The sequence below is a fragment of the Callionymus lyra genome, chromosome 1 (assembly GCF_982586985.1).
Source record: "Callionymus lyra chromosome 1, fCalLyr1.hap1.1, whole genome shotgun sequence".
In the NCBI taxonomy this organism is placed as follows: domain Eukaryota; kingdom Metazoa; phylum Chordata; class Actinopteri; order Syngnathiformes; family Callionymidae; genus Callionymus; species Callionymus lyra.
This window is the reverse complement of record NC_141818.1, coordinates 5,353,194-5,380,833: the sequence shown is the minus strand read 5'-3', so window position 1 is coordinate 5,380,833 and position 27,640 is coordinate 5,353,194. Positions and strand designations below refer to the sequence as shown.

Below are 27,640 nucleotides of genomic sequence, written 5' to 3'. Positions count from 1 at the left end.
ATTGCTAGTTTTAGAAGAACTAATATCATTACTAGTGGTATTATTAGTATTATTAGTATTATTAGTATCAGTATTGTTATTGAGGCGAGCACGTCGAAACATTCTGACTCGAGATTCTTCAATTCACTACAAAAATCAACAACTTTTCATTTGAAACAACTTTATTGGTGTAAAAAATACAAATATGTAGACAAAACATACATTTGTATAAATAAGGCATAAATAGAGTAAAATAAGTTAAACTTCTGTTAATAAATAATGGACGCTCATAAATACACCTGATGTTTAAACACTGACTGGACTTGAGTCCGTTAGATGGTGCGGTGGATGTGGAAGGTCCGGTACCGGTCCACTCTCTCCTGGCACAGCTCCACGGGCTGGTGGTCCTCGCTCGCCGTGCTGATGTACCAGTCCAGGTACTTGGCCGACATCAGAGTGCTCACGCTCCGACCCGAGTCTTTCCGCTTGAAGAGGAACCGAACCATGTCGCTGTCCGGGGCGATGTTGGACAGAACCGACTTGTCTTCCACTTCCTGCGGCAGAAGACGAGTCAGGGAGAGAATATACAGATATCTGGTGTCGTCATAGAAACAATAGTAGTTGTTATATGTAGAGGAGTTATATACTGTAAATGTCACTTGTAGTTGTATAAATATTATTAGTATTTTTATAATTATCCAATATAGTTGTATAAATATTGATTGTAGTTATTGATAAAAAACTTACTAGTAGTAGTGATAGTACTCGTTATAGAAGTAGTGGTATATATGAGTAGTTATAGAAGTACTTGTTGTGATAGTAGTATGAGTGGTAGTTCAACAGGTAGTAGTGATGATGATGATAGATACTTTATTCATCTCCTTAGAGAAATTCATGTAGTTATTGAAGTAGGGGTAGTATTATTAGTTTTAGCTGTACACATACAGATAGTAGCAGTAGTTATTGAAGTAGGGGTAGTATTATTAGTTATAGCTGTACACATACAGATAGTAGCAGTAGTTATTGAAGTAGGGGTAGTATTATTAGTTATAGCTGTACACATACAGATAGTAGCAGTAGTTATGAAGTAGGGGTAGTATTATTAGTTATAGCAGTACATGTACAGATAGTAGCAGTAGTTATTGAAGTAGGGGTAGTATTATTAGTTTTAGCTGTACACGTACAGATAGTAGCAGTAGTTATTGAAGTAGGGGTAGTATTATTAGTTATAGCAGTACATGTACAGATAATAGCAGTAGTTATTGAAGTAGGGGTAGTATTATTAGTTATAGCTGTACACGTACAGATAGTAGCAGTAGTTATTGAAGTAGGGGTAGTATTATTAGTTATAGCAGTACATGTACAGATAGTAGCAGTAGTTATTGAAGTAGGGGTAGTATTATTAGTTATAGCTGTACACGTACAGATAGTAGCAGTAGTTATTGAAGTAGGGGTAGTATTATTAGTTATAGCAGTACATGTACAGATAGTAGCAGTAGTTATTGAAGTAGGGGTAGTATTATTAGTTATAGCTATACACGTTCAGATAGTAGCAGTAGTTATTGAAGTAGGGGTAGTACTATTAGTTATAGCTGTACACGTTCAGATAGTAGCAGTAGTTATTGAAGTAGGGGTAGTACTATTAGTTATAGCTGTACACGTACAGATAGTAGCAGTAGTTATAGAGTAGAAAGTATTAGTGGTGGTGATAGTGAATGGTTGTAGTTGTAGTCATAGTTATAGAAGTGAAGTAGAAGTGGTTGTCATGGAAACTGACCTCCAGGTGAAGCGTGGGATGGTCGCCCTCCTGCTCACAGGTCAGGTACAGGTTGGTGCCCCTGATGCCCAGGGTGACGGTTCTGGCCCCCCTGGTGCTGGGGGTCGGGTGGATGTAGGTGGACATGTTGAGCAAGACTGAGGACAGACAGGCGGACGGACAGTTAGTTGAGTTGGCGGTTGTCATGACGACAGGTAAAAGTTGACACTGACCCTTGCGGCTCTCGTTGCCCCCCTGCAGCAGGACGGAGTGCAACTCCATGCAGTTCTCCAGCAGGATCAGGTTCTTCTTCTGCGTGTCCGTTATTGAGCACTGGAACTCAGAGTCCTTCTGGAACGGGACGGGCGGCGCCGACTCCACCTCAAACATCACTTGTTCTGGAGAGAAGACAGACGTCAGGTGACGGTGGTCCAGCTGTGGTTCTATCGACCAGTTCACTGGATCCACTGTATCGTGTCTCACTGTATCCACTGTCTCACTGTATCAACTGTTTCACTGTATCACTGTATCAACTGTTTCACTGTATCACTGTATCAACTGTCTCACTGTCTCACTGTATCACTGTATCAACTGTCTCACTGTATCACTGTATCCTGTCTCACTGAATCCACTGTATTGTGTCTCATTGTATCACTGTCTCACTGTATCAACTGTCTCACTTTATTCACTGTATCATGTCTCAATGTATCAACTGTCTCACTGTATCAACTGTCTCACTTTATTCACTGTATCATGTCTCAATGTATCAACTGTCTCACTGTATCAGCTGTCTCACTGTATCCACTGTATCGTGTCTCACTGTATCAACTGTCTCACTGTATCCACTGCATCGTGTCTCACTGTATCAACTGTCTCACTGTATCAACTGTCTCACTGTATCACTGTATCAACTGTCTCACTGTATCACTGTATCCTGTCTCACTGAATCCACTGTATTGTGTCTCGCTGTATCAACTGTATCAACTGTCTCATTGTATCACTGTCTCACTGTATCAACTGTCTCACTTTATTCACTGTATCATGTCTCAATGTATCCACTGTCTCACTGTATCAACTGTCTCACTGTATCACTGTATCAACTGTCTCACTGTATCACTGTATCCTGTCTCACTGAATCCACTGTATTGTGTCTCGCTGTATCAACTGTATCAACTGTCTCATTGTATCACTGTCTCACTGTATCAACTGTCTCACTTTATTCACTGTATCATGTCTCAATGTATCAACTGTCTCACTGTATCAACTGTCTCACTTTATTCACTGTATCATGTCTCAATGTATCAACTGTCTCACTGTATCACTGTATCAACTGTCTCACTGTATCACTGTATCCTGTCTCACTGAATCCACTGTATTGTGTCTCGCTGTATCAACTGTATCAACTGTCTCATTGTATCACTGTCTCACTGTATCAACTGTCTCACTTTATTCACTGTATCATGTCTCAATGTATCCACTGTCTCACTGTATCAACTGTCTCACTGTATCACTGTATCAACTGTCTCACTGTATCACTGTATCCTGTCTCACTGAATCCACTGTATTGTGTCTCGCTGTATCAACTGTATCAACTGTCTCATTGTATCACTGTCTCACTGTATCAACTGTCTCACTTTATTCACTGTATCATGTCTCAATGTATCAACTGTCTCACTGTATCAACTGTCTCACTTTATTCACTGTATCATGTCTCAATGTATCAACTGTCTCACTGTATCAGCTGTCTCACTGTATCCACTGTATCGTGTCTCACTGTATCAACTGTCTCACTGTATCCACTGTATCATGTCTCACTGTATCAACTGTCTCACTGTATCCACTGTACGGTGTCTCACTGTATCCACTGTAACTGTCTCACTGGATCCGCTGTATCCACTGTATTCACTGTATCGTGTCTCACTGTATCCACTGTATTAACGGTCTCACTGTATCCACTGTACGGTGTCTCACTGTATCCACTGTAACTGTCTCACTGGATCCGCTGTATCCGCTGTATCCACTGTATCCACTGTATCGTGTCTCACTGTATCCACTGTATCCACTGCATCATGTCTCACTGTATCCACTGTATCAACTGTCTCACTGTATCAACTGTCTCACCTTCCACAATACTGTCCAGCATGATGTCCAGCAGGTGCTCATCTCTGAAGTCCGAGCTCAGCACCGGCTCCGTGTTCTTCAACCTGTCCACGGCGATGACCAGGTTGACCACGTTCTTCAGGGTCAACGGGTGACTAGACAGCTCCAGGTCCATCCCCGCCGGCAGCTGGCTTCTCCACTTGTCACTCAGGGAGCGCTTGAATGAGGATCTTTGAGCCATCTTTGATCTGCCGGATGAGAGCGAACAGCTGAACGACTGTGTGCATAGTAGTACTGCAAGGTACTAGTGGCTTGAATTCATTCAAGGTATTAACAGCAGAAGTACAACTCATGGCCAAAGTATTGGTAGTATTTTAAGATTTAGCATGATAAGCAGTAGTAGAAGTTTCAGTAGTAGTTCAAGTAATAAAAGCAACAAGTTTAAACACACAAAGATATTGAAGTATTTACTACTTCAATTTAAGCATTAGCATTGATAGCAGATAGGTAGTATTAATGTAAAACAAGTATTAGTGGAGCGTAATTGCTGTTTGTAGTAATTTAAAAAAGGTAATAGCAGTATTTGTGGTTGAAGTTATAGTAGCTACCAAAGTAAACTACCAGAGTAGTACTACTATTTGTAACCGCTGTATTAAATTTAAATAGTTACTGGAAATACCTCACATTTGTCAAGTAGAATTAATCATGGTAGTAGTACAACCTAGTGTATTTGTACTCCATTGTAAATTCCATAGTATTTGCAGAGTGATGAAAAGAGTCAGGTTACCTGTAAAGGTGAGACACAGGTGAAGGTTAGTGTGTGTTCGTCTGTAGCTCCGGCTGTTGTATGTCCGTCTGCAGTGAGTCTCACTATTTATCACCTGAAACAGGAAGTGGGTGATCGCCGTGGTGATGAAATCCTGCACCCATTGACACACACTCTCACACACACACTCACACACACTCTCACACACACACTCACACACACTCTCACACACACACGCACGCTCATGCTCACGCGTACTGTATACGGATGTAGGATTATAGATGTACCAGTAGTTAAAGGAGTTAATAATGAACTATAAAAGTACTAATACTAGTATTGATGGAAGTTGAAGGATCATAGATGTAGTAGTATTTGCAGTAGTAAGTTATTAATAACAACACAGTTGTAGTAGAAGTACTAATATTAGTATTGATGGCAGTTGAAGGATCATAGATGTAGTAGTATTTGCAGTAGTAAGTTATTAATAAAACCACAGTTGTAGTAGAAGTACTAATACTTGTATTGATGGTAGTTGAAGGATCATAGATGTAGTAGTATTTGCAGTAGCAAGTTATCAATATCAACACAGTTGTAGTAGAAGTACTAATACTAGTATTGATGGGAGTTGAAGGATCATAGATGTAGTAGTATTTGCAGTAGTAAGTTATTAATAAAACCACAGTTGTAGTAGAAGTACTAATACTAGTATTGATGGCAGTTGAAGGATCATAGATGTAGTAGTATTTGCAGTAGTAAGTTATTAATAAAACCACAGTTGTAGTAGAAGTACTAATACTAGTATTGATGGCAGTTGAAGGATCATAGATGTAGTAGTATTTGCAGTAGTAAGTTATTAATAAAACCACAGTTGTAGTAGAAGTACTAATACTAGTATTGATGGCAGTTGAAGGATCATAGATGTAGTAGTATTTGCAGTAGTAAGTTATTAATAACAACACCCTTTTAGTAGAAGTACTAATACTTGTATTGATGGTAGTTGCAGTAGTATTTGCAGTAGAATACCAGTAAAGCAGTAGCAGTAACGAGGGAGGGAGATGATGGTGCAAGAAAGAAAACTTGTTGACTGTTGTTGTTGACGAGTCACATGTCGTGTAATTCTTTGAAAATCTTCTGTTTCTTTTTTTGGGAGATTTTCAAAACGTGAAAAGTCCTGATGACACACTGGCTCTGCGGTGACGTCTTCTGAGGAAGTGATAGTGATGTAAAGTTTATGTGTACAATAAAAAATGATGATGATGAAGAAGATAATATGATGATGTTGATGATGATGATGATGAAGATGATGATGATGATGAAGATGATGAAGATGATGAAGATAAGATGATGATGATGATGATGAAGATGATGAAGATGATGAAGATAAGATGATAATGATGATGATGATGATGAAGATGATGAAGATAAGATGATGATGATGATGATGATGATGATGAAGATGATGAAGATGATGAAGATAAGATGATGATGATGATGATGATGATGATGATGATGAAGATGATGAAGATAAGATGATGAAGATGATGAAGATGATGAAGATAAGATGATGATGATGATGATGATGATGATGATGAAGATGATGAAGATAAGATGATGATGATGATGATGATGATGAAGATGATGAAGATAAGATGAAGATAAGATGAAGATAAGATGATGATGATGATGAAGATGATGAAGATAAGATGATGATGATGTGTGTCAGTTTGCACGTAGCAGGATGTTACATAATGTGTATCAACAAAGGTAAGATAAGCTACGAGATGCGACTGATGTTTCCATAAGTAATATTTCTATATCAAATTGTAATAAGCAAAGGAAAAGGTTTAATTCTGTGAGCAGTGGAGGCAGAACTAGAAAAGATTTTCTCTTCTCACGCTTCCTCTTTCAAACATGTACTGTATTATTGGAACTGACATGAAACGTGAAGAGGATGTTGTAAAGTGAAGAAATGAACAAATAAATAAAAAAAAGATGATAATAATGAAGACGATGAAGAAGATGATGATGAAGATGATGAAGATGAAGCTGATGAAGATGAGGATGATGATGATAATGATGAAGATGAGGGTGATGATGATGAAGATGATGAAGATGATGATGATGAACATGGCGATGGTGATGATGCTGAAGATGATGAAGATGATGAAGATAATGATGAAGATGATGATGAGGTAGATGATGATGATGATGATGAAGATGATGGAGATGATGAAGTTGAAGATAAAGATGAAGATGATGAAGATAATAATCAAGATGATGATGAAGATGATGAAGATGAAGATGATGAAGTTGAAGATGAAGATGATGAAGATAATAATGAAGATGATGATGAAGATGAAGATGAAGATGATGATGATGATGATGAAAATGAGGATGAGGATGATGATGATGAGATGAAGATGATGATGAAAAGGATGAAGATGATGATGATGAAGACGATGGCGATGGTGATGATGCTGAAGATGATGATGAAGAAGATGAAGATGATGAAGATGATGAAGATGATGAGGATAAAGATAAAGATGAAGATGAAGACGAAGATGATCATCATCATTATCTTCATGTTCATCATCATTGTCATCATCTTCAACCTTATCATCATCATCATCATCATCATTATCTTCATCATCATCTTCATCATCATTTTTATCTTCATAATCTTCATCATCATCTTAATCTTCATCTTCATTATTATCTCCATCATCACCATATTCATCTTCATCATCTTCATCTTCAACATCATCTTCATCTTCATTATTATCTTCATCATCATCATCATCTTCATCATCAACATCGCCGTCATCATCATCATCATCATCATTATCATCATCATCTTCATCATCATTTTTATCTTCATAATCTTCATCATCATCTTAATCTTCATCTTCATTATTATCTCCATCATCACCATATTCATCTTCATCATCTTCATCTTCAACATCATCTTCATCTTCATTATTATCTTCATCATCATCTTCATCATCAACATCGCCGTCATCATCATCATCATCATCATTATCATCATCATCTTCATCATCATTCTTATCTTCATAATCTTCATCATCATCTTAATCTTCATCTTCATTATTATCTCCATCATCACCATATTCATCTTCATCATCTTCATCTTCAACATCATCTTCATCTTCATTATTATCTCCATCATCACCATATTCATCTTCATCATCTTCATAATCTTCATCATCTTCATCTTCATCATCATCATCTTAATATTCGTCTTCATCGTCATCATCATTTATTTTTTCCTCTTTTAATGATTTAATTAAGGCAAAAATCGTCAACAAATAAACTTTCGTTCAAAAGAAGAAAGAAAAACATCAGGATGAGTCGACGCTCCTGGAATGTTGTTTGGATCGATCATCAACTTCTTTGTCTTGGATCCACTTCCTGTTGGATAATCCATCAGATTATCTGACGTCAAGAATGTTTGATCAGGATCCGGTTCCACAGAAAAAATTCCCAGTGAGAGCCAGAGGGAAGTTCCATCAGCGTCAGTGAGGAGGTTCACTTCCTCCTGTCACACCTCCAGGTGTGTGCGGCGGTTAATGGAATAATGACATTTCATTATTATCTACAGAAACGATGATTTGATTATTTATTTAATGAAAAGTAATTGAATTTTACACAGAAAGTTTGATGTTATTTTTTAATCATTCCGCTAAATTAAAATGTTTCTTTTTAAATTCAGTCTTTTACTCGATACAACACAGTTGTGTGTGTGACTTTATATATATATATATATATATATATATATATAAAAGAAATATAGTGACATCAGACAATATTGCATATGTATTGAATTTAAGATACTATTAAAAAAATATATTGAATTTAAAAAACTGTGTAAAAATGTATTTTCCTTTTCTTTTTTTTTTTTCCATATTGCACTGGTTTTATTCAAGTATTTAAAAAACTTCCAACAAACTTATAATAGAATTTTGTTTTTATAAAATAATCAATATCAATCTTCCAATATATAAATTCATGAATTTGGGTATTTAAAAAAAAAAAGGTTTTCGCGAACGAAACAACATTTAACTAAAAAGTAAACATTTCTGTATTTCTTTAAAGATCATATATTTAAAATTATTTTCCCATCGTTTTTCTCCTTTGAATTCTTTTTATTTCCAATCAGGCTATTTCCTTCACTTAGCTTAGCAACAGAGCTAACGAGCTAACAGGCTAAAGCAGCTAGCATCACACAGTAGAGAAATAACTTGTTTATTAATAACTTTCTTCATCGTCAAAACTCATTAAGACAGAAATTAAAAAACATTATTTACACCTTGTTTCTGTATCGACGAGGAAAAGTCCCACCGTTTATTTTCATCCGGTCGCCGCGGCAACTCCCCAAAATCACACTCCATCACAAAGATAAAAACAAGAAAATCAACAAAAGGGTTTTTTGAGGTACGAAAAATCACCGTCTCACACACACACACACACACATTTACAACCGTCAGTAGGGGGCGCTCTGAGAGAAAACACGCTGGCGCTGAACTTTGGCGAATATTTGGAAAACGTTAAAGTGCGTTTATTTTTAGGTCCAGAGAAGAGTCAAAAGTGGAAGCAATAAATAAAAGGAATTTGGCGTCACCTTAAAAATATCGGAATAAACTGCAAAATACTTAAGAAAGTACATAATTATTACTACTAAATTTATTTTAAACTTAACTATTTTTTGAAATGAACACAATTTGGATAAATTCATGTATGAAACTGAATCATTAACAAACTAATTCAATGATTTACTTTTATATAATGTGATCAAATAGCATTTAAAATATTGTAAAAGTAAAATATTTGAAGGATATTTGAGCTAGCTAAGCGCTAACAAACTTGATCCACCAGGCTAGCGCCTACTAGCACTGAAGCTAACAACAAAAATTCTTCTGCTGATTGAACTCGACTCCATCGTCAACATCCGGGATAAAGTTTTCAGTGCCGTGAAGAAGTATTTGTATCTTTGGTAAAAACTCTTTGCACAAGCTAGGCTAGCTCGACGCCTGTACTCGCAACCGTCGTGCGACTTCCCTGTAAAAGTTTTTTAAGGTAAGATCGATAAACATTTAGCATAAATAGAAAAACTCTGTGAACGTTGTAGAAAAGATTTTGACTCGTGGGATTAAATGTGTAGTCGTGTTGTGTAGCTACACGTAGCTTAGCGTCAAATCGATGGTAATTATTGTGTCACACAGTTGTGATTTTACAGGGTGGAGTTGTGCGTTTGTGGTTTCAGTTTAATTTCCCTGCTGTTAAATTGAGGATGTGGAGAGCAGATACACAAATGTAGCGCAAGAAAGAAGGGTTTATGTGTGTGTGTTATGTGTGTGTTATGCGTGCGTTTTAATGTGCTTGACGCACAAATTTTTCATGTGTAAGCATTAAATAAGAAATTGAGGACTGTGTGTTTAATATTTGTGTATTCGGATCACAATTGTGTGTTTAATATTTTTGGATCCAGTTCACATTGGTATGTTTAATATTTTTGTATTCGGCACACAATTGTGTGTTAAATATTTGTGTATATGGTTCACAATAGTGTGTTCAATATTTGTGTATTCAATTTACAATAGTGTGTTTACTATTTGTGTATTTGGTTCACAATTGTGTGTTCAATATTTGTGTATTCAATTTGCAATAGTGTGTTCAATATTTGTATATTCAATTTACAATATTGTGTTTAATATTTGTGTATTTGGTTCACAATTGTGTGTTCAATATTTGTGTATTAAATTTGCAATAGTGTGTTCAATATTTGTATATTCAATTTACAATAGTGTGTTTAATATTTGTGTATTTGGTTCACAATTGTGTGTTAGATACTTGTGTATTCAGTTCACAATTGTGTGTTCGATACTTGTGTATTCAGTTCACAATTGTGTGTTAAATATTTGTGTATTCGGTTCAAATGCATGTTAAATATGTGTGTATTCGGTTCAAATGCATGTTAAATATTTGTGTATTTGGTTCAAATGAGTGTTAAATATTTGTGTATTCGGTTCAAATGCATGTTAAATATTTGTGTATTCGGTTCAAATGCGTGTTAAATATTTGTGTATTCGGTTCAAATGCATGTTAAATATTTGTGTATTCGGTTCAAATGCGTGGTAAATGTTTGTGTATTCGGTTCAAATGCATGTTAAATATGTGTGTATTCGGTTCAAATGCGTGTTAAATATTTGTGTATTCGGTTCAAATGCGTGTTAAATATTTGTGTATTCGGTTCAAATGCGCGTTAAGTATTTGTGTATTCGGTTCAAATGCATGTTAAATATGTGTGTATTCGGTTCAAATGCGTGTTAAATATTTGTGTATTCGGTTCAAATGCGTGTTAAATATTTGTGTATTCGGTTCAAATGCGCGTTAAGTATTTGTGTATTCGGTTCAAATGCATGTTAAATATGTGTGTATTCGGTTCAAATGCGTGTTAAATATTTGTGTATTCGGTTCAAATGTGTGTTAAATATTTGTGTATTCGGTTCAAATGTGTGTTGAATATTTGTGTATTCGGTTCAAATGTGTGTTAAATATTTGTGTATTAGGTTCAAATGCATGTTAAATGTTAAATATTTGTGTATTCGGTTCAATTGCGTGGTAAATGTTTGTGTATTCGGTTCAATTGCGTGTTAAATATTTGTGTATTCGGTTCACAATTTAATAATTGATTCAGATTTGTGTGACTCAAACATGGGACGGTTCTTAGCGAGTCAGGAAACTCTCCAGTATTTTGAGATAAGGTTTTGGAGGCGAAAAAAAAAAAAGGAAAAAATGGGTTTCCCACAATGCACCACCACATGAGAAGTGTAAAAAACAATCAAAGTTCGATTCTTTCCCGCTCCTGGTGTATGTTATGGTTAACTGCCTTTCTGGAGAAACACACACTCTCTCTCTCACACACACACTGATTGTCGTCACTGTTATGCAGACCGGTAATGATCCCCAAGATAATCACATCTGTCGCTCGCACACGTTACACAATAAATACCCAGACCTGAACTACACAAACATTATATTACTTTGATACCATCTCTCTGACTCCGTGTGTGTGTGTGTGTGTGTGTGTGTGCGCGAGCACAACAACACAGTACATATTTGGAAGAGTCACGATTGCTCAACAACTGACTCACACACACGTCTGCTCTCCAGCTACACACAGTGTGTGTTGCAACATCAGAAGTTTGAGACGAAAGTCGTGTCACAACAATAGCATGAGCTAATAAAGCACTTTGGTTTGTCGACGTAGCAAAAGACGAGTGTCCGGTACACAGGACTAACTATTGCACAATAGATTATGTGAGTCAATGTTGTGTAGTTGATTATAATATTTGACTAACAAATGCTAGTAAAAACAAAAAACTTCAGGGGGTAAAAATGAAATACAGCAATCCGTTAAATTAGCATGTTTATAGCACAGACATAGCAGTTACATGCTAATGCTAGCTATGGCCTCATTTGCATTCTTAAGCACATTAGCCTTTTCTGAGATAGTTTGAAGTGTTCATTTTGTGTACAGCGAACTAGCTTTAGCATATTAGCGCTCACTGCTAATCGGCTAAGGTAGAAAGTATCCTGTGATGGTGGACTACGCACCAGTGCGAGTGAAGCTAACGTACGCTAAAGCTAAAAAATAGCCAAGAACTGAAATACAAGTGCGACCGAAGAATGGAAGTCGTTAAGCAGACCGATTTTAACCCGAATGTTCCCCGTAAAAAGTTTCAAACATGATTGTTAAAAATAGATCAGCGAGTAGTTTTCACACCACGTGACAAAGTAAGGGTTGAAACTAATGAAAATAAAAACGTGACTTTGGACCATGATTCAAGGGGAGGGCAAAGTCTCCCTGAGTCTCTTGATTAGAGGAACCACACACATACACACTCACACACACACACACGGACAGACTCACACAACTACTAGCATCAGGCGCGTCGTGGTCTGAAGCACGGCGCCCCCTAACTCTCATGGTCGGGAAACACACAAACCATCACACACATAGAAATGAGCTACAATGATCCAAGTGTTCTCGCAAGTCTTCATGAAAAATGGAAGGGGAGATTTCCCACAGTTCACTTTGGCATACTAGTGCGTGTATATCCCAGAATGACACACACCCTCCACCCTTGGAAACATCCCGGCGTAGTAGTGCATGCGTGCAAAAAAAAGGGGTCGTGGGGGGGGGGGGGGGGGGGGGTTTTGGTTGGGGGTCAAATGCTGTTCTCCAGAGGACTGTGATGGTTGTGTGAGTTCTGCTCGCTGAGGAGGAGAAACGTGGTCTCGTCGGGCCCGAGGTCCGTGGTGGACCCCGCGTTTGGGTCCGTGACGGCGGTGCCCGGATTTAGGTCCAGTTGTTGTGTGGGGCTGTGGGAGCTCTCCGGGGACTGGGGCGTGCTGTCCAGACGGGACGCCATCAAGCCGTTGTGGTACTGGGACCGTGTGATCTGAAGGGAGAGACGGAGTAGCTCAGGTTAGCGAAGACGACCCTGGTACCCTTAAGGTGTTGGTGTTGAAAGCGACTTCGGGCGTCATCTGTAGGCGCTGATAGATCCACGGAAGGATGGACCAAACGCATCCAAATCTTTTTTCGTTTTATTTATACTTCCACATTAGATAAAAGGTACAATGTTGACTCTTTGATCAGCCATTTTTATTTTCCTCTAGCCCAAGACCTCCCCCCTTTAAAGTAGGCGGTAAAACGATCAAAACACGGAGTCCGTTCCGTCGCTCCAACACGACGTCACTTCCTGTCCCAGGTCTTATACTTCACTTCGCGGAGAAAGATGGACAATCAGAGTGTGTCACGGGTTGTTTATTCGCCCCTTCAAGTCAAAGAAAATACAAGCTTTACGATCGATCGGACACACTTTCTTCCGGCGAATGTACAGGTCAATAGTCCCGTGAAGAAAAGGCCCCGATCAGTAGAAACATCGCTATATTTAAGGCAAATATCCGGTCCGGGAGGTCGTCCCTTTCCGGCCAAATGGTTCTTTCAGGTTCCCCTGTGTCCCGATCCCCCGTAGAGAAGACATCCTGATTTGTTTTCTTGTAATCTAATCGATCAAATGTTCTCGGGTGGGGGTTTCAGTCTTTTAGCCCCCCTTTCCCGGGTGTGTCTTGCTTCGTTCTTTGATCTACGATTTAAGATGTGATTTGCAGATAAACAGATGTTTCATATTACAGTTGTCATATCTGATCCAAGCTTGCCTGAACCAGTGTGAGTGGAATGTTGTTTGTGAATGTGTAGTCAAGCTTTTAAGCTCTTAGATGAAGCCAGTAGGTTATACTTTATATTTTGATTATCTTTTAGCATTCATTTAAGTATGGCGTATACGTATAGTGTATAATAATTTTAATCTAACAGCGGTAACTTCTTTTTGTCACACTGGAAGTATTGCCAATTTGCGTTTGGCGTGAACCATCGCGGCACCAAACAGTATCGTGACCTTCCGAACAATACACCGAGACCTCCTGATGTTCAACAGGCAAATCACTTCAAGACTTGTCAACCTCCGAAAATACCGCAAAAAACACACAATAACTCTATGAGAACATCGGGAATATGGGGTGCACTCACCTTGACGAACTGCAGGTCGGTGAGTGCCCGGACGTAGAAGTCGGGCACGTACTGCTGAACGGGCGCGCAGTTGTTGAGCTGGCTGTTGCTGCCGCTGATGGACAGGGACTCGGAGCGGTCGGCGCCGCTCAGGGACGCCGTGCGATTCAAGCCGCTGAGGTGGGACGGCGAGCGGAACTCTGAAAAGCAAACGCACAACCCGTGAGTGGGGACTGTGGATGCGGGACCAGGCGTCTGAGCGGTCCTCCAGGTATGGACCCTTCACGATCGAGGCTGCACGAGTGGACTTCCTTTGAGCCGCAGGTGGACTCTACTCTGTGCTTCGAATGGTTCCAAAGGTAGGATGACTTATACTAACTTTTAAACAGGTTATATTGATTGTTGTGAAAGGAACACGTAGGAATCTACGGGCATTTCTGTTACCACTATAAAGGGCGTCAGTAGTAGGATGGCCATCACCATGTAGGAGTTTGATGGAAAGATTTTGTGCTTTGTCTCAAATCGCATACTTCTCTTAGTATACTAGAAGTTAGTATGCATCAGGATAGTGTACATACTAACTAGTACGCAAATTCTCCACAGATAGTACGTCTCAAATCAAACACTGCTGCTACGCACTAACCGGAATTGAGGCGACAGCTTCTTCTTCTACTACTATTTAACGATATGCTTGCAACCAGCTGTTGGAACACTAGCGACACCTGCTGGCAGCACGTTTTGCAAGTTTGGAAGAAGAAATAAAGAAAATATATGAGAAACCAAAAATATTCGCTAGATATTTATGCCGGTATCAGCAGCGAAGACGTGTCATGTATATACTGTATATGACGTAAATTCCGTTTACAACGTCACTAAGATGGAGCTGTTTAGGGTAGATAGTGTCTATCGAACCATACTTATTAATTAAGTTATGTGGGCGTTTTAGTACGCCAATTTAGTGTGTATGGCGCACTAAATTTCGCATACTAAGAATTGAGACACACTTACGCACTTAAACTATCTTTGAGTATGCAAGTATACGATTTGAAACACAGCACTAGACTTTGGAATTTCGCGGATGTCGAGTCACTCATACTGGGAAAAAAAGACCCAGTGAAATGTCGGGCTTCCCGCCGGATACGGACCATCTTTGCTAGCACTGTGCAGCCCGGTCAGGTCTGGACTCCACTACAAGTTGGTCCTGGTGTTGAAAGTGAGAACAAGATGCTGCTAGTTAAACCGCAGATTAGTGAGAAGATGATCAATGATAGAGAGTTAAGTGGAACATGCTGATGTTGCATCACCACTCACGCTTCACTGACTTCCTTAATCTCTGCCATCAGCCAGACTCCCAACTGTGGCGGCATGCTTTGGCAAACGCACACAACTTGATAAAGTTACACAATCATATTTTTTCTAGGCAGTTGTGAGCAGGTGATTAAATTCCAGGAATACTAGTGCACAGTTTCCCCAACGTCCCCGCCTGCTTTTCTGCACATACTTCCTTATATGTACACAGTGTCGTGTTTGAACAAAACAATACGATACTATCTTTTGTTACCATCAAATGACTGGATGATCATCCGGACTCCAGTCACACAGGTGTGACACACGAGGGTGCACACGTAAAAACTGCCGGTCAATGGCTTCAATTCTTGTTGATCATTAACACGTTAGTCTCTCAGCATCCGACCGGGCTGCAGGTGTCTGCCACACCTCACATTCCAGCTACTCGAGGCATTTCTCTGTCCGCAGGGTAACGAGGCCGAACATGTCATCGGTTCATTCCACCCAACTTATCTTGTGAAATCTGGTGTTTTTTGTCCGTTGCGCTTTGACTATAGTATTTGCGACGTTGTACACAAGTACATTTACAACTTTATTGACACTACACGGTCAAGGAAACATGTTTGTGAAGATCCACCTTTGATTGGACAAGACATCTACGAGGAAGTACCGTATTATCCGCACTATAAGACGCACTTAAAAGCCTTTCATTTTCTCAAAAAACGACAGTGCGCCTTATAATCCAGAGCGCCTTATATATGAACATTACCTGGTGGGTGACTTGTTTACAAACACTATCATGACTCTGCGCCGACACGCCGTGGGCGGGATTACGCCATTGCATCATCACGGGGTGGGACTTACGACGCACGTCACATCATGGCGGACGGCTATGGCGTGATATTACTGCCACCGGTTTGAGCGAGTGTGTCTTGGTGGTTCTGCACTCAAAATCACTCTGCTGTGCGCTCAACCAGTCATACACGTGCGTTCAACATGTCATACACGTGCGCTCTAGCTGTCGGGTTAGCGATGTCCCGATATACACCTGCATCTCACACAAAACCTTCCCCCCGCAAATGTGTTGATAAATTTCCACTCAGGTTAGTCAACGGCAGCGCTTGTTACCTTCTTCCTGCTGGTTATTTTCCACTTCTGACTAAACTGACTGAAACCTCAGTGACTAACACCTGTTTCACAGCCACATGCACATGACGACCTCTTGATGCTACACACACACCAGTCACACACGTGTAACGTTACCATATGCTGTGAGTCGTCCAGCAGGGGGCCGCAGTGAGTCATAGGAAACAGTTTTACCTGGACATGTCAAGTGTGTTAGTCGTGGTCGGAGATTAGAAACTAAAGCCGACCGTTTGACACTAAAGTAGAACCTACGTTTGGTTAGACTCCAGTTAGTGAATGAGATCAGTAATAAAACCAAACAATAACAACTGAACACTGACGTGGCTAACATGTTGAGATTGGACAAGATATTTGAAAAAATATAAAAGTGAGTCCATTTAACTTTTCCTCAAGGTCAACGAAGATCTAGGTCTTTACAATGAAACTTTTGCTAGAGACTGTTGCACTAATGGCTAATTATGACGACGATCACATTTGCAAACGTGTCCTTGAATAAATTGATAGTGGAAAAAAGATTAATAACCAATAATAACATTTTGCTAAAGAAAATTGTTGCACTAATGGCTACGCTAAAAATAACAACTGCATTGGCGAATGTGTCTATGAATGGATTTATCTTCAGCTTGCCAGATAGTTTCATGTTCAGGTCATGTTTGGACAATGAAAACTAAAGCTTGGATAAAAATGAAGGTGAAAAACTATGTTACACTCATGGCTACGTAAACGATTCAAAATCAATAGTTACATATTTTTGTAGAAATGTACAAAGCAATCTTTTTGCAAGTCAACATTGTTGCACTAATGGCTACGATAGAAATATACTGTATATTTAAACATGAATTAAAGGTATTAAAAAAGGAAACAGCAACAATGACCAAAGCAAAAAACTTAAGACAAAAAAGCAGAAGAATAAAAACGTTTTTTATAACATTAAACAAGGCTGCATCATGAATAAATTGTCAAAGGTTAAATCATTTTAATTGCCATTAAAGGCAGCAAATGGGTATATTTTAGTTAGAGAACATTGTTGCACTCATGGCTACTGTAAAAAAAAAAGTCAAACAAATTCCAAATAAAAAGGCTACGACCATGACTGTGGTTATTGCTTAGTGTCAGACGCAGTAAAACTACGATCACGTCGAGGTCAACGGCTGAATATATCAGACGAACAATCGTCACACCTGGTCACAAGAGTGCTAGGCCCCGCCCACCCACTGAAGCCCCGCCCCTCTTGTTGGTGTTAATGCACCCAGACATGCCGGAGGTTACCTGGTAACCGAGAGAACAGAGAAAACCTCTTAAAGGAGAGGTGGCGAGGGCGATGGGCGGCCACTGAGAGGAAAGAAGGAGGAGGTGATGGACAGAACACAGACAGTGGCGGCGAGACTTCCCGATGAGACCACAGAAAAAAAAAGGTGTTTTCTATGTTTTTTTCCCCTCGTCAGGAAGTTTCAAGTCACCGAAAAGTGTGTGAACGTGGCTAAAAATGTTGCGTGGATCATTTACTGTTGAGTAATCAGTGTCGTTTCCTTTACTGAAATTCAGATGACTTCACAAAATACAAGATGGCTCAAGACCTGGGGTTTTTCTTTGAAGAGAAATTCCCAGCCTGTGGTCAGAGATGGTTGAAGGGGGACAAAGTCTTTCAAAAATAATGCCATCTTGGTTTTTACTCGGTTGTTTAAGTAACGCTTCTCTATTTTATCCTCATAGAGAGACGGGATCTTCCACAGCATTTCTACTTTCGCTGAGGTCAGCAGCTTTCTCATCTGACATGACCCTCTTGAAGGAGCTGTGGTTCTAGTCCGAGTCTCTCCATGGATGGCTTTGTTTCTCATCTCTAACTGTGCCTTCACAACATATGCAAATTGGCAACTTCTGTTGCACAAACAAATAACAATTCAGCCATCTCTTTAGTCTTAAACAGTAGGTCAATCTGCTGAGGGGTCTAAGACTAGTGGAAAGTCAAAAATGGTGGATCAGAGAAGACTGAGTAGACCAAGATGGTGCAGATGTTGATCTTGACGCAAGTATTTCAATAAGATTAACAAATGTACATTACAAATGTAAAAATATTTTATGTAATTATGTTTTTATAAAAGTCAAAAACTTATTTGTTCAGGGATTTAATTTCATACATTTTTCTGCAATTTCTTGAAAGATTTTATCCCATTAGCATGTCATTACTTGACGTCACCACTAGATGGAGGCAGAGGATTGGGGTGACGGTGGTGGACTTACCCAGCGTGGGGGCGCTGAGCGCCATGACGCCGTAGAAGGAGAATGGACCGGTCTCGAACTTCATGTTCTCGTTGCCAGCTTCAACCTCCACTCGTCCCTGGACAGAACAGAAACATTTATGATTAAATTAATATCTTAAGATGCAATATTTTCACTTGTCATAGAAAGACATTTTCAAAAGATCACTGCAACCAGAGTCTAATCCACAAATGAATAAATACCATTTCTACTCAAACTCAATATAATAAATAAATAATATAATGAATTATTTCAGATTTATTTAAAGATAAATAACCAATATTTAATAGTAAGTTAGTAATATTGGTAGAGCACTTTAGTTAAACAAAAATTGCACAAGTGTCTACCTTTCTTTTTTTTTTTTGTTTAATAATGCTTATTTTAATATAGAATAAAAATTCTACTCCATTTACAAAAATAAATATAATAATTAAATATGTTGACAATAAGAAATGCATCTTAAAAGCTTAAAATGCTTATTTTAATAAATAAAATAAATGCATAGAATAACAGGAAAAAATGGGTGTTATAAATATATTAACTATTTCAGTATTTATTAATATTTTTTAATAGTTCAAAATGTCGCAATAAAAAAAACAACAACTTGTTGATAAATGTACGTCTGCTTTATGTAGACTCTAGCTCGGCCAGTAGGTGGCAGTGTTGTCACGGCAGCGTCTCGGGTGCACGTCTGACAACAAAAGGGTGAGAGATGAGCAGAGGTGAGGAGAGAAGGTCACAGAAGGTCAAAGAAAGTCACAGAAGGTCAGGGCAGGAGGACGCAACTCTGGACCGACTGGAATGTGTGAAGAGCAGCAACAACGAGAGTTTAGACGAAGACGCCTCGCTGACGAACAGGTGGAGAAATAAACAGATTATAGACAAGCTAGCGGTTAGCATTCAAGCTAACTCTCAAAATAAACTTAATCCGTCATCGACTTGAGCTCCAGTCACTAATCTGACGTCCCTGAAACTTCCTGTCGTCTCCGAGGTTAAAGCAGCAGCCGAGTCCCTCGGACGGTTTGACAATAATATAATAATCTGGCTCCACATATGTGCGACCCCAGAGAGAAGGAGGGAGAGAGGGAGGGAAGGAGGGAGGGAGAGAGAGAAAGAGGGAGGGAGTGGACACTGTGAGTCCCGACGGTTCCGTGGTCGAACCTGTTCATCCGGATTTCGGTTAAAACCTGCCGGCAGGTGAGGAACACACATTTGTTTGTCTTGACACCTCAAACTGGTCGCACACCAGGAAAAGCAAACACACAGCCAGAACATTATGACCACCAGAGAGAGAGAGAGAGAGAAGCAAGAAACTGAACTTCAACCTAACGTATTCTATCGTTTTATTTAAATAACAATCAGGAAAAAACTTTAAATCAGTTTCTACTATAATGATGCTATTTACGTTGACTTTTTCTTTCAATTGACAAAAGAAGAAATAAAGAAGGATCTGATAAAGAGTCGAGGAGAAAAGAGAAGGAGCTCCACTGTAGAGGAGATCAAAGTTCAACTTTATGACTCAACATCTCACGATGAATCTCTGCAGCTCTGACATCTACACACTGATGAAGCTTGTGTTGACAACATGTTGTCACCTACACAACGTCCTGAGCCCTGACATGGAAAATACAAATCCACATTGTGTGTATTCACCAGGTAAGAAACCACAGAACCCCATGTCACCCTTACATACACGTGCACACACCACCTCAACACAAAAAAAACACCTGCACATAACACCTTAACACAAAAAGGAACACAAACAGCACCTCAACACAAAAAGAGAACAAACACGCACATACCACCTCAACACAAATTAAACATACAAGCACACCACCTCAACACAAACATGGAACACACACACCACCTCAACACAAAAAGAGAACACACACACAACACCTCAAAACAAAAAAGAAACACACACCACTTCAACACAAAAAGAGAACACACACACAACACCTCAACACAAAAAAGAAACCCACACCACCTCAGCACAACAAATGGACAAACACGGACACACAACACCTCAACACAAAAAAGAAACACACAGCACTTTAACACAAAAAAATAAAAACCTGCACACACCACCTCAACACAAAAAGAGAACACACACTACTCAACACAAAAAGAGAACACACACACACCACCTCAAAACAAAAAGAGAACACACACACACCACCTCAACACAAAATGAGAACACACACACACCACCTCAACACAAAATGAGAACACACACGCACCACCTCAACACAAAAAGAGAACACACACACCGCCTTAACACAAAAAGAGAACTCACACACACACACCACCTCAACAAAAAGTAATACACACGTATCATTTCAATACAAAAAAGCAACTCTCTCACCACCCTAACAGAAAAAAGGGAAGATACACAACCTCAACACGAAAACAGAAACACACACCAGATCAACAAAAGATCAAACACATTATTCCAAAAGACAAAAAGTAAGACACACACCCCTTAATTGCATAAACACACAAAAGGATGACACAAACAAAAGAGTGTAGAAACACTACAGTAAGAAGAGCCGTGAGACACAACAGGAGGTTTAAAGTCAGTTAAATAATATTTCTTGACGTTTTAGAAAACAAGTCACAGAACAACATGTACTTTGTTAACGTCCACAACAACACACTGAGAAGACAAGCTGGAACCCACAAGATCCCCACACAATGAAGGTGACTCAAGTGCCCATGCTGTGTGTGTGTGTGTTTTACACAAGAGTGTGTGTGTGTGTGTTCGCACATGATTAGTGGTTTGTGTCAATGTGTCATAACATGAATGGCTGACTCCTGTAAATGGTTGATGTCAAAGTCGTTGGTGGGGAGTCACTGATTCTTTTGCAGCGCGAGCACACACACACACACACACACACACACAGACGCACTACAGCATATATAAAGAATGTGTGACTGTAACTGCTAGTTTATTAAAAGTTAATTCTCAACTGTTGACCTTCAACCGCTGAATGAACTTCCAAGACAAACGAAAGCAAATTCATTCAGAAAAGACTTAACTGCTAACTTAGCTAACTAAGCTAACTTAGCTAATTCACGCAAACTCATGCTGACGTGACCATATGAGAGATCATCGGAAAAAACTCAAAAGCTGCCGGTTAGAATCCACAGTGAGCAATTTTATCAAACAGCGCCACCTAGAGTCGAATCACTGATCGTTTGCTACTACTTTTACACAACAAGTGTGAAGTTGTATTCTTAAGAAAAGGACCCAACGATTCTCGTGTATAATATGGTGGTTTAGGAATTTCTAGTTTAGCAGTAAAATGTGTTGTTGTGTTGTCATCAATAATCAAAATGTTATTTAAAATGAATGAGTAAAGTTGTTCGGAAAAAGGAAGATCACTGATGCATTATTCTTAAAACTATGGTTGTATGATACATAACACGATACAGGTACAACGATACGATATATTGTGAAACAAGTAGTATTGTCGAGTACTTGACTCTGGTGTTGCATAATATACAAGACCACATGACTCTTGACAAAGTCGTAACTACTTTCATTTGTTTTGAAACCAAGTCGAATGTATCCTCTGGTCCTCAGTCATAGCCGGGATTTCAATTTTTCTATAGGTGGTGGATGTGATGAGTGCTGCCGACTAGTGGCCAGTAATTCAATTGTGACACAGAAAATAACGCAGCAAATAATTTCGAAAAATGAATTTATATATTTTTAAATACTTAAAAATAAATAACTATGATTCAAAACTAAGATATAATTTGAAATGAGAAAAAGTCAAATAAATCGAAATCTCAAAAGAGTAAACCGTAATCCTTGAACTTAGGAAACGTCTCATTAAAAGTATCCGAGTGTGTTTTCTCTTCTCCGGATGTAAACGCAACTTTCCGAGCGAGCGAGTGTGGAATGCGAGAGTCCGACCTTGTTTACAAGACAAACACCAGTGGAACGTAGACTCCCACACACTGGAGCTCACGGACTGAAGGAATCTTCTGCTTCCTGGAGTGCTGGGACGAGGTGATGGAAGGAGCGGAAGCATCAGAGAAACTGATGGAAAACACCAAGACGTGTTGTACGAGAAGGTCCGAGAGGATGTGCGTGAGGTCACTTCCTGGGAAGAGCTCAGCAGCTGAGAGAGTCTCTGGATTAGACATAATGAGTGTTTGTGGAGACACCATGGAAGTGTGGGAATCAGGTCTGTGAGACGAACAGCACGAGGTCTTCTCACCTTCTTCAGGTGACACTGGGATCTGAGCAACTGTAGAAAGTCCAGATCCATCAAGGTCTGGACATTTAGGTCCACGAGTCACGAGTGAGAGACTTTGACTTATGACTGGAGAACCCTGAGGGAGAAGCAACCGTCCAGAATGAGGCAATCTGGATCCTGAAGATGTTCCAGATGTTTTCTAAAGTGTCCTCACGACAAACGCAATGAAAGACTGTGTCGTCAATGCTGAAGGGTTCGATCAGAGACGTTCGATGCTCCATCCCAGGTGTGTGAGGGAGAGGTACCGCAGGTCCTTACTCCCTGCTGCCATCAGACTCCACAACAAGAACACAGCCAGATAATATTTAAGCACATTTTCTTATTGTTATTTTTGTAAATATGTTAGTGTATATATATAATATAGGCCAGATTTTTATTCTATTATATTTAGATTTTTTTTCATTTTATTTTTATTTCTGGGTGTTTTTATTTTTTGTATATTGCTGTTTAAACCAAATTTCCCCTCGCGGGACAAATAAAGGATTCTGATTCTGATGATTCTTTTTCTCCACAATCCCACATGAGATAAAAGGAAAAATCCTTAATTTATGAACCACCATTTTGATTCTACACCAACATTAGACCAGTCAGAAGATCAATGTACTTTTTCTATACTTCAGAGATGGGTTTCCTTCACCAGAATATTGAATGGTTGGAGTTAAAACAGCAACTTTTAATTATTTTATAAGCATTTTTTTTTTGTTGAAAATCCAATTAAATAATTTGTATATTGAATATTTGAGTTCGTTTTTTAATTACAAATATTAATTTTTATTCCTGTACTATATCAATATATTTATAGGATAAAGTTGGACATTCAAAAACACATATTCAGAATTTCCCGTTTAATATTTTAAATTCGATATTAAAATGTTGGTACAAAAGTGCAAAAAGGTCCGAGCTGGTTGATCATGTGCTTCTAGTATCTTCTAGTACAGGGGTGGACAATTAAAGTTCCTCAGGGGCCACATTTGATACAATCGCTGTTGCGAGGGGCCGCAGAGCAAAAAATAAAGCAACGAAAAAAAAACTTAATATGCCAAAATTATTATTTAATTGTAGAATATACAACTTTTATTTTATTTATTTTGAATCTAAAACAAATGCCCATTTTCCCCAAAATACTTTTAAAGTTTGAATTTAGGGGCCAATAAATACAAAGATAATGGACAAAAATCTACTACAGTCCACTTACTACAGTAGACGAGTAATGAATTCATTTTAATAAATTCAGAATGATAATGTTCTTTATTAAACATCGTCTTTGACTTTAATGAGGGCCAAATAAATACTGTCAAAGGGCCACATTTTTCCCAGGTCCGTTCTAGTGGCTCGGTACAAGTATTGTCTGATATTAAATTTAAAAGGCTACAAATTAAAAAAAGAAAATTATAAAATATATTTTGTATTATTGGAATTTTCTATAACTATTTTTACAATTAAATTATTTAAGCTTTTATATATATATTATTATTATTTATATATATATATATATATATATATAAATAAATAATTTAATATACAAGTAATTTAATAAAGAAATCATTTAAGTATTAATAACAACAAAGAGATTTGGGATCAAATGTGAAGTATTTTCAAGATTCTAAACCCAATCCTTAACCATTGTTTAAAGCAGTCGGTTTCACTTCGAGTATCTCCTGGACGACTGAGCTTCAATCTCTAACCTAGGTGTCCAGATCCCTGAAGGCTCCGTCGATGAGAAGCTTTGTCTTCTGGCTCAGCTCTATCCCCATCCTTCCCTCCCAGAGTCAAAGTTCTCGGATTAAAAGTAAGAATTCAACGCTTTCTCTCAAGTTTCCTGGTCGAAAAACTGGGGCAAACGCTGCTGCACGAGGCGGGAATTCGAGCTGCCACCATTTTCCTGGAGCTCATTTCCACGAGCAGAGAGCAAACATGGACCTAATTTGCCGAGTCAACAGACTTTAGGGCCGTCATGTCGCCGCTGTGCACACTCTGCCATCTGTCCGGGCCGAGACGGTCGTGCGCAGGACTCGACCCGACGGCGGAGGAAGACGACGATGATGATGATGAAGAAGGTCGGGAGAGGGTTGATGAGGACGACCGCGATGTGGCTGCAGCTCAGCTCGCATCTGGAGGACGACGTCGACGGGACGCTGTCGGGCGGGACGTGTCCCGACTCGTGGGAATCACGATGAGTCAGACGCTCGATATCAACACGGACATGGAATGTTGTTCTTACAGTGAACATTACATCATGTTTCTCCTCCATGTTAAAGTTCAAAATGACTATTTATAAAGTCACTCACACGCACGTTCATCTTCCAGGAAACATATTTAAACATATTGAATAAAGTTGGAAAATAAAAACTACACTATATTTGAGAGGGGCCGAAGACGTGTGGCCCCGGGGCCCCCGTGTGCATGTCTCATTTTGTATAGTGTGTTTGGAGATTGTTGGGGAAAAACCTTATTTGGAATCTTGGATGCGAATCTAAACTTGAAAATGTTTTCCAGAGCGACATGTAAGTAAGTAAGTAATTATTATTTGTATAGCTCTTTTCCAGACCAGGGTCACAAAGCACTTAAACAATCAAAACAATATTCAATAAAGTATATACTTTAAAGATCAAGATAGACTGATAACTCCTGTTGTGTTATCAGTTTTATCTTGACCTTTCTGGTCCTGAACCGTGTGCGTGGAACCATCATTAGATTCTGATCCATAGACCTCAGAGCCCGAGCTGGGGTGTAAGTCTGGATCAGATCAGTGATGGAAGGTCTGACCATGAATAGATCTGAAAGTAAGAACCAGAATTTTAAAGTTGATCCTGAAAGAAACTGGAAGCCAGTGATAAGCTTTAAGGATCGGAGAAATGTGAGTTCTTCTACTAGAGAGGGTCAGAATTCTCGCTGCAGAGTTTTGAATCAACTGCAGGCGAGACAGATCCTTCTTGTTAAGACATGAAAATAAACAAGTATAAATATCACAAATAAATAATCCAATTCCTCAGCTTCAATCAGAACCTACAAGCATTTTTTCAAACCTCGCCTAGGATGAACAGCTTATTTTCCTGGCGATAAATCATGAATACATTTCACAAAATGATTCTCAATCTTGACGCTCGATTCTTAATCCTCAGATTTTCCGTGTCAATCAAACGCTGGGCTCCGACGTACCTGCAGGATGAGCACGAAGAAGTCCACCGGCTTGCCTCGCTGGTAGACGTAGTGATGCGGCGAGCGCTTGTCGTTGTCGTTGAACTTGATCTCCTGGATCACGTCGTGGTGGCGAAGGATCCTCAGCAGGATCTTGTCGGAGATGAGTGACGGACTGAAGAGGCTCACCTCTGCGGGGGGACGACAGCTTCGGTTAGAAGCGAGTAAAAAAACAAGTGCAGAGGTCATCAGAGGTCGACGGGAATCAGTCAAAAACATCGCACAGAACCGTTGTCACCGTGACAGGTTGAGTAGTTTAAGGTGTGTCGCTGTCACTTGTTCATTCCAGCGAGTTGAAAAAATGCAGTTAATATTCAGCCGTAGCATCGGTTTCCTTATTCGCAGCAGGTGAAGTTGAGTTTCAGACACACTACTGGCAAATATCCTGATAATAATCCGTAGTGTGTTTTTCTTCTCGTGTCTGTTTATTTTATTTTATTTTATTTTTATTTTATATTTTGCTTTATTTTATTCTGTTAATAGTGCTAATTTTCTAATACTGTAAATAATTTGTATATTTTTAAGATCGTTTTATTTTATTTTATTTTATTATCTCTTTTACTATTTCTTTTTTTCCATGCACTTTATTTTCATTGTCCTGCTGCTGCTGTTGTAAAAGTGTGTTTCCCCTCTGGGGATGAATAAACGTTTTCTATTCTATTCTAAAATACTCTATTCTATTCTAAATTATTTTTGAATATCTTTCATAGACTTTTGTCTTCCTAGATAATTCACGAGGGGAAACGGTGGAGAAAACAGGCACTAAAAACTGTTGTCATCAATACAGGATTAAAAAATGCAAATTGTCAAAAAGAAAATTATATTAAATCAAAAAATAGATCAACAATATGATATATAATAATATCAACAATAAAACAAAAAAGTTGAAAGGTAAAAAAAAAAAAGGTAACATTTTTTTTTATTCTTGTCCGATGTGACAAATCTGTAAAAAATGTATTTTAAATAACGGTTAAAAAGATGGTATGAAAAACTAAAATTGAAGGGATTAAAAAAACTAAAAAACATTATCAACAATATCATGATAAAGATACTTTTAAATGTTAAATTAAAACTAGCAAATTATCAAAAAGCAGTTGGAAATGTCACAATAAAAAAAATCAAGATAAATAAAAAATATATAAAAAATATAAATATAGAAGTAAATGACCAGAAACGAAATGTACGAGCAGTGGCTTTTACAATAAAAATAAAACAATAAAAATGACATTTATTTTATTTAGCTAAACGAATGCAGAACGATCTCAGAGGTCGACGCCTGAACCAGC

At 38.7% G+C, this 27,640-nt stretch overlaps 2 protein-coding genes across 3 annotated transcripts in view; both read right to left on the bottom strand.

Moving 5' to 3' along the window:
- Positions 1-143: 143 nt before the first annotated feature.
- On the bottom strand, positions 144-4,716 carry il1b (interleukin 1, beta). The gene is made up of 5 exons (XM_087789459.1): positions 4,623-4,716; positions 3,857-4,083; positions 1,969-2,133; positions 1,757-1,893; positions 144-533 (listed from the first exon to the last, which is right to left on the bottom strand). The coding sequence occupies exons 2-5, from the start codon at positions 4,074-4,076 to the stop codon at positions 312-314; spliced, it is 744 nt and encodes a 247-aa protein (XP_087645585.1). The 5' UTR covers positions 4,077-4,083; positions 4,623-4,716; the 3' UTR covers positions 144-311.
- Positions 4,717-8,848: 4,132 nt separating this feature from the next.
- Positions 8,849-27,640, bottom strand: part of cnnm4b (cyclin and CBS domain divalent metal cation transport mediator 4b) — a 34,813-nt gene continuing 16,021 nt past the window's right edge. Inside the window, exons 4-9 of one of the 2 annotated variants that reach the window (XM_087789433.1) lie at positions 26,316-26,485; positions 18,871-18,967; positions 17,899-17,961; positions 16,747-16,803; positions 14,218-14,396; positions 8,849-13,084 (exon numbers count right to left, since the gene is read on the bottom strand). In XM_087789433.1, coding sequence (XP_087645559.1) covers positions 12,851-13,084; positions 14,218-14,396; positions 16,747-16,803; positions 17,899-17,961; positions 18,871-18,967; positions 26,316-26,485 — 800 coding nt within the window. In that variant the 3' untranslated portion in view covers positions 8,849-12,850. The remainder of the gene's footprint in view (positions 13,085-14,217; positions 14,397-16,746; positions 16,804-17,898; positions 17,962-18,870; positions 18,968-26,315; positions 26,486-27,640) is intronic. The other variant, XM_087789443.1, reaches the window with a different exon arrangement.

Coding starts and splice junctions, on each gene's coding strand:
- il1b (XM_087789459.1), bottom strand. CDS start 4,076: ATGGCTCAAAGATCCTCATTCAAGCGCTCCCTGAGTGACAAGTGGAGA. Junction 2,134..3,856: donor GCTGGACAGTATTGTGGAAG/GTGAGACAGTTG, acceptor TCTTCTCTCCAG/AACAAGTGATGTTTGAGGTG. Junction 1,894..1,968: donor GGGCAACGAGAGCCGCAAGG/GTCAGTGTCAAC, acceptor GTCTGTCCTCAG/TCTTGCTCAACATGTCCACC.